General features: G+C 42.6%; 1 protein-coding gene across 3 annotated transcripts in view; it reads left to right on the top strand.

The window, feature by feature from the left end:
• BAK1 (BCL2 antagonist/killer 1) overlaps nucleotides 1-6769 on the top strand; it is a 115412-nt gene that overhangs the window by 77277 nt on the left and 31366 nt on the right. For all 3 annotated transcript variants that reach the window (XM_088455964.1, XM_088455965.1, XM_088455963.1), the window contains exons 3-4: nucleotides 3633-3765; nucleotides 5276-5419. In XM_088455964.1, coding sequence (XP_088312090.1) covers nucleotides 3633-3765; nucleotides 5276-5419 — 277 coding nt within the window. The remainder of the gene's footprint in view (nucleotides 1-3632; nucleotides 3766-5275; nucleotides 5420-6769) is intronic.

Here is a 6769-nt window from a genome sequence, read left to right on the forward strand (position 1 = left end):
TTCGCATTGACCGACGCCTCTGGGAACACAGGTTGGAAAAGAACCTGCCATCTCAAGCTCCTTGAGCACTTATTTGGCTGCCTTCTGCGGATCAGAAGGAAACAATGCAACTGGGGGCCTTCCGTCTTCCTGCAGAAGAGAAACGGAGGAGACGCACACTGGGACTATGCATGTATTGCGGAGTTAAAGGTCATATGGCTCAACTTTGTCCCGTCAAATCAGGAAAAGGCAAGGTCTAGATGGTAGTGGAGAGTTGCATCTAGGCCTTGCATCCATCTCTCCAAGAAATTCAGTCCTTTTTCCCACAATACTCAAGTCTTCATTTGGTCAAGTGTCTGTGTCTGCCTTCAATTATAGTGGGGCCATGGAGAACTTTATGGACCTTGCTTTCTTTGAGATGTTGGGACTTTTTCCTGAACCCTTGTGTAGCTGAGTTGCTGTCGTTGGTCTGGATGGAAGGAATATTTCCTCTCTTCCCATTTGCTTCTGGATGCCACCAATACAGTTGACCATCGGAGGTCTTCATCAGGAAGAACTTTCATTTCTCCTCCTACAATGTTCATTGGTCCCCGTAGTGCTGGGTTTGCCTTGGTTTAAGAAGGATGACCCAGTTATCCAGTGGCAAACTGGGGAGGTTCTACAATGGGGTCCTTCCTGTTTCGTTCACTGTTTGTCTCGTCCTGTCAGTCTTGCCGCAGCCCTTCCATCAGAAACTTCCCTGGTTCCCGCTCCATATCAGGATCTGGTGGAGGTCTTCTCTAAAAAAAAAAAAAGCTGATGTTCTACCACCTCATTGGTCATTCGATTGTGCCATCGATCTGAGTCCTGATGCGAGACTTCCTAAGGGTAGGCTGTACGCCATGTCTGTCCCCAAACATAAAGCAATGCAGGATTGCATCCAGGATGCTCTAGAGAAGGGATTTATTCGGCCATCCAAGTCTCCAGTAAGTGCCGGCTCCTTTTTTGTCCAGAAAAAAAATAGATTTCTCCGACCCTGCATCGATTTTCAAAGACTTAATAAGATCACTATTAAAAATGCCTATCCTCTGACCCTAATTTCTGTTCTGTTTGATCAATTATGGGAGGCTTCTATATTTTCTAAAAGTGATCTGCGCGGTGCCAACAACCTTATCCGAATCCGCAAAGGAGATAGTGGAAGACAGCTTTCAACACCCACTCGGGGCATTTTGAGTATCTGGTTATTCCTTTTGGTCTGTCCAATGCCCCAGCCGTCTTCCAGGATTTTATAAATTAGATCTTGAAATTTTTCCTGGAGGTCTTTGCTGTTGTTTATTTGGACGACATTCTTATTTTTCCAAATCTGTGGAACAACATTGCGATGGACTTCATGGTGGATCTTCCATCATCTTTCTGCTGCACGGTCATCTGGACCATTGTGGACCATTTCTCCAAGATGGTTAATTTTGTTCCTCTCAGCAAGTTGCCTTCAGCCAAAGAGCTGGCAGTTCTTTTTGTCCAACATGTTTTTTAGACCTCATAGACTTCCCAATGACATCGTCTCTGACCGTGGTACCCAATTCGTTGCTCGGTTCTGGAGATGCTTTTGTGCTGATCTGGGCATTAATGTCAGTCTATCATCAGGGTATCATCCCACAGTCCAATGGACAGACGGAGTGGGCCAATCAAACTCTGGGCAGTACCTCCGTTGCTTTATTTCCAAGTGTTAAAACAACTGGGTGTCTCTGTTGCCGTTAGCTGAGTTTGCATACAACAACTCCTGCCATTCCACCTCCTCAGTGTCTCCGTTTTCTGGCAACTTCGGGATTCATCCGAGAAGTAATTCTTTTGAGACTTCGGCTTCCACCACTCCTTCTCCTCTGTCTGTTTCCGGGTTATGGTTAGTCTGGAAAAAAGTGCATCAGTCCCTTCTTCAAGCATCTGGGCGTTCCAAGATCTGGGCAGACAGACATTGTAGGCCCTGTGGTCTCAAAGTGGGGGATTTGATCTGGCTGGCTGCCAGAAACATTAAATTACATCAGAGGTCACAAAAGTTGGGACCCAAGTTCATTGGTCCGATTAGGATTATTGCTCAAGTGAATCCTGTGGCTTTCCATCTGAAGTTACCCTGGACTCTCAAAATCAATAATACTTTTCATTGTTCTCTACTGAAACCGGTTTTCCTCTCCACCAGGTTTTCTCCTAAGCCTTTAGTCAGGCCTCCACCAGTGCTTGTCCAGGGGTGCCAGGAATTTGTCCTTGAAAAGATCTTGGACTCCAGATTTTCTAGAGGTGGTCTTCAGTTTCTTGTGCACTGGAAGGAGTATGGACCAGAGGAGCGTTCCTGGATTCCGGAAAGGTCGTTACATGCTCCTACCCTGAAGAAAAAATTGTTTGAGTACTTTCCTTACCATTTGTGTCATCCATGCGACACGGCCCGCATTTATACAACCTGCTGCTAGTGTCATCTTGGGAAGCACGGTGGCCTGGTCTGTTAGTGTCATCTTGGCAGCATTGGAAGAAGGTGGCCTGGTCTGATGGATCACGTTTTCTTTTACATCATGTGGATGGCCGGGGGCGCGCGCATCACTTACCTGAGAAAGAGATGGCACCAGAATGCACTATGGGGAATACACAAGCCGGCAGAGGCAGGTGATACTCTGAGCAATGTTATGCTGAGTAACCATCGGTCTTGGCATTCATGTGGATGTTACTTTGACACGTACCACATACCTAAACATTGTAGCAGACCAAGTCCATCCCTTCATGGCAACGGTATTCCAGGATTTTAGATAATGCACCCCTGCTACACCGTAAAAATTGTTCAGAAAGGGTTTGAGGAACATGACAAATAGTTCAAGGTGTTGACTCCAAATTCTCCAGATCTCAATCCGATTGAACATCTGTGGGATGTGCTGGAAAATCAAGTCCAAGCCATGGAGGTCCCACCTCAGAACTTACAGAGCTAATGTCTTGGTGCCAGATACCACAGGACACCAGAGATTTTGTGGAGTCCATGCCTCGATGGGTCATAGCTGTTTTGGCAGTACAAGGGGCCTTACACAATATTAGGCAGGTGGTTTTTATGTTATTAATATTGCTATTACTACAAAAAGGGAGCGCTTAAAAGTATCAAGTAAAAAATTATTTAATTACATATCATTGCAATTTACAATGTACACAAACAATAATATAAACACAAACATACAAAATATTATGCTGCTCAGGTATATTGCCTTAAGGTCACAATCGTCCCACATATAGCAATGTAATAGGGCAAAACCTTTTGGCAAATTATATTCCTGGTTTGGATATGACAATTTTTTATTGGTAAACTTTCTGGTTATTATGTTATGGCTGAAGGGTGTGCGTCTGAGATGGGTGTGCGACTGACATACTGGTAGGTTAATTGGCTTCTGACGTGATAAGGAGTTTAGATTGCAAGCTCGACTGATGCAGGGACTGATGTGAATAACTAAATACAGTATTTTCTGTAAAGTGCTATGTAATATGTGTGTGCTATATAAATAACTGTTAATAATAATAAATTCAATATGCAGCCAGTAATAGCTGGCAATTATCAAACTGCATTCAGCTTTGTTGTAGCACTTTAGTGCTAGATGCTGGACTCCAACTACAATATATTCTCATTGACACATTCTCTTTTCTTGCAGAGGACCAGGTGAGTCAACAGACAGAAGCCGTATTTCTGAGTTACACCTTTCACATGACTCAGCTGAGGAGAGAAGAGGATGAGGATTCTGGAGCACTTGATAGTGAACTAGAGGATGCAAGACAAGGAGACGGGTACCATTCCTTTATATCATAGCGGACAATTGAGTATTTAGGACACAAATAACTAAAATTTAGTGTAATATGCTGTTTATCATTGAAGAAGTGAGGTAATAAATTTAGGTAAGGTCTGATCAGTACAATCATCTGTATGTTAGATAAGGCCTAAACGCTAAAACTATGATTTTGTGTCAAATGCTGCTAGGGATTGGCAACGAAAACGGATGACTGGAAACCATTCATGTTTCTAATCAGAAACAAAATGTTTTTTGCATTAGATTCCGTGCGGGCAATGGTTGCAACCATCACCTGCTTGTTCCAATGGCTGGTTCTGTATGCTTGGTCTCTGCATACACTGGATCTGTAGCCAGTGTCGGACTGGGTCATGAAGGGCCCACCGTGAATGCAGTGAGTGGTAAGGGCCCAAACTTAAAGGGTGTGGCCAGCCACCACAGAGGGACTTTTACATAAGACATGCAAAGAATAAGGCCCCTTTATAAAGGGGTGTGTCAGGACCACCCACTTTGGTTGGCAGGACTGCAAATCTTGGTGTAGTTTCCACAGATTCAAACCAAGCAAGTTTATCCATGATCCTGATACACCAAGTTACTGACCGTTTAGTTGCAGAGTAACAATGTACAACTTGAGTGCCTGGTCTGGAACCTGACCCATAGAGAAGGGGATGGTGACCTCAGGCAGTGGAATCCTGTCTGTAGCAGCAGAGCTGCGTTGCACTTGCATACACTATTTCTGTCTATTGTGCATGCTTTCAGCAACTGTAAAGTCCAACATAGCATCACTACAACCAGGGCCTGCCCCAGGTCTACTAGCACCCTGTGCAAGGATTTTTGGAGGGACCCCCTTCCCAATTTATCTATGTTAATAATTAATATGCTTATTAACCAAAACGAGGGACCAAAGCAGAGAATTCTTTAGGTACTTTGCTCAGCTCCCGTAGGACCTGATTTAGAGGTGGATGCTGTGGCGACATAAGACGCAAGTGGCTGGTGTTTTTAGTCTGCGCATATGTCGGAGTCGCACTGCGCATGTGTCCCGATGGTTACTGCCAGGTGACGCAGAACAAATTTGGATGCTTATTTACACACTCTGCACCTATCGTTATAGGGTGATACTCAATGTTCCTACTTTGTACTTTGTAAGGCATGCACTCATTGCACACAACTTATTCCACTTGTCCTTGCTAACTTCCTCTTCTCCTCAAATGCCATCATCTTGTTCCATAAACATAAGCACTTTGGCGGAAACCTAAGTGCAAGACTCTGCCACATAGGATACTGTATGTGTGCTGCTCATAGACTGCTTTGTGCTTCAGAAATGAGGCCTACAGCTTCTCAATAATTAAAGACATCAGTTATTTGTACAGTATTGGCTTGGGTTGTGTAAACTATGAAGATTATAAGGTACAAAATAAATGAACATTATTAGTACATTGCTGAAAATGTAATGAATAAGCATATCTTTTTGTGATTTGAAAAGATAATTTAACCTTTTTATTTGTCTACAGCAATATAGACGAAGTGGGAAGAAAACTAGCATTGATCGGCGATGACCTGAATAAGCGCTATGAGGAATACTTTGATAATATCCTTAAAGACCTGAATCCCAACTTAGAGAATGCCTACGACTACTTCAAAAAAATAGCTTCCAGGTACTACTAAAAAAAAGTGGGGGTGGGGGTGCATATGTATGCCAAACCTTTAGATTGTGTTTCCCAATTTCTATAGCAGTCAGTAGTTTTATATGAAGCAGTGCCGGTCATGAGACTAGATGTGTACCTTGGGCCTTATTCAGAGTTGAACGTAAATTCAATTTGCTTTTCTTGGCTGCAACTTGCTGTTTTTGGGGGGGTACCCTCTTATTTTTATGGTGTGTCTCTATTAATCCTGCAACTCGGACGCATCTTGCACTTGTGATCCTGCACACCAAGAGGGGCAGGATGGGCAGTGGAGGTGTGTGCCTCCATGACCAATGTACAATAAGGGCATGTCGACATGAAGTGCCTCTAAGATGGCACACAAAATTGTGCAAAATGTAGCATATCATTTCTATATGAAATGATCCAGAGGAGGCAAACTTACTGTAGCCAGTTGTTATTTTCAGCGTAATCATTCAATTAAGACAACCAGTAATGTTTTACAGAAATGCTCACATGATCTTTGTCAAATTTTACAGGTAATTGTGAAAATACTCATTGTTTTATATCATGCCAAACCACAATGTTGGTTGTGAGACCTTAGACAAATATCTGAGGTTAAACTGTTACGTAGATTCTCTATTAAATCCGTGATGTGCAACAAGCAACTATAGGCTACATGCAGCACTCTGAGGCTCTACTTGCAGGCTCCAGCTGCTTATTGCCCTATTGTCATATTTGTTTGTTATAGCGAGTAACACTTTTCTTCTTGGAATAAAATGCCTGCTGTTATGCTGTTACAGTTAGGTATCTTTTTCATTGACTAAATAAAATGTTTTAATGTAATACTGAGGCAAAGAGTAATGTGATGCACCCATGTGGTCAATAAAGTGTATCACGTTACCCTTCACTAATATTAAAAAAGTTGTACAGATTTACCCTCCCCTCCTCCCTCAATACAGAAACCACACTGAGTTCTCATTCTATAATGAAAACCAATCATAGGCTAGATGACCCCAGTTGGCTTCCTCCATGACCATTCCACCCTGTCAGAATGGAAACCTGCTGGAATGTATTGCAGACAACATTTTTATTTACACTACAGTTTGTTGTTTCAAATTAGATCCAATGTTTGGCTGTTTTAAAAACCATAGTTTAATAAATTCCAGCCATAGAGGTGAAAACATTCCTTCCAGACCTCCATCTGATTTACAGTACAAATCTATTATCCTAATTCCCACATCAATTAATTTATTGAATGTTTCAATTATATCACAGCCTAATTTCATTGTAAGAAAAGCTGCCAATCCATTGTAAGTCCTTTTAATGACTCTGGTGGTGATTCAGCATGCAATGCTGAACGCA

The sequence above is a fragment of the Taudactylus pleione genome, unplaced genomic scaffold (genome assembly GCF_031769625.1).
Source record: "Taudactylus pleione unplaced genomic scaffold, aTauple2 ptg000682l, whole genome shotgun sequence".
Classification (NCBI taxonomy): domain Eukaryota; kingdom Metazoa; phylum Chordata; class Amphibia; order Anura; family Myobatrachidae; genus Taudactylus; species Taudactylus pleione.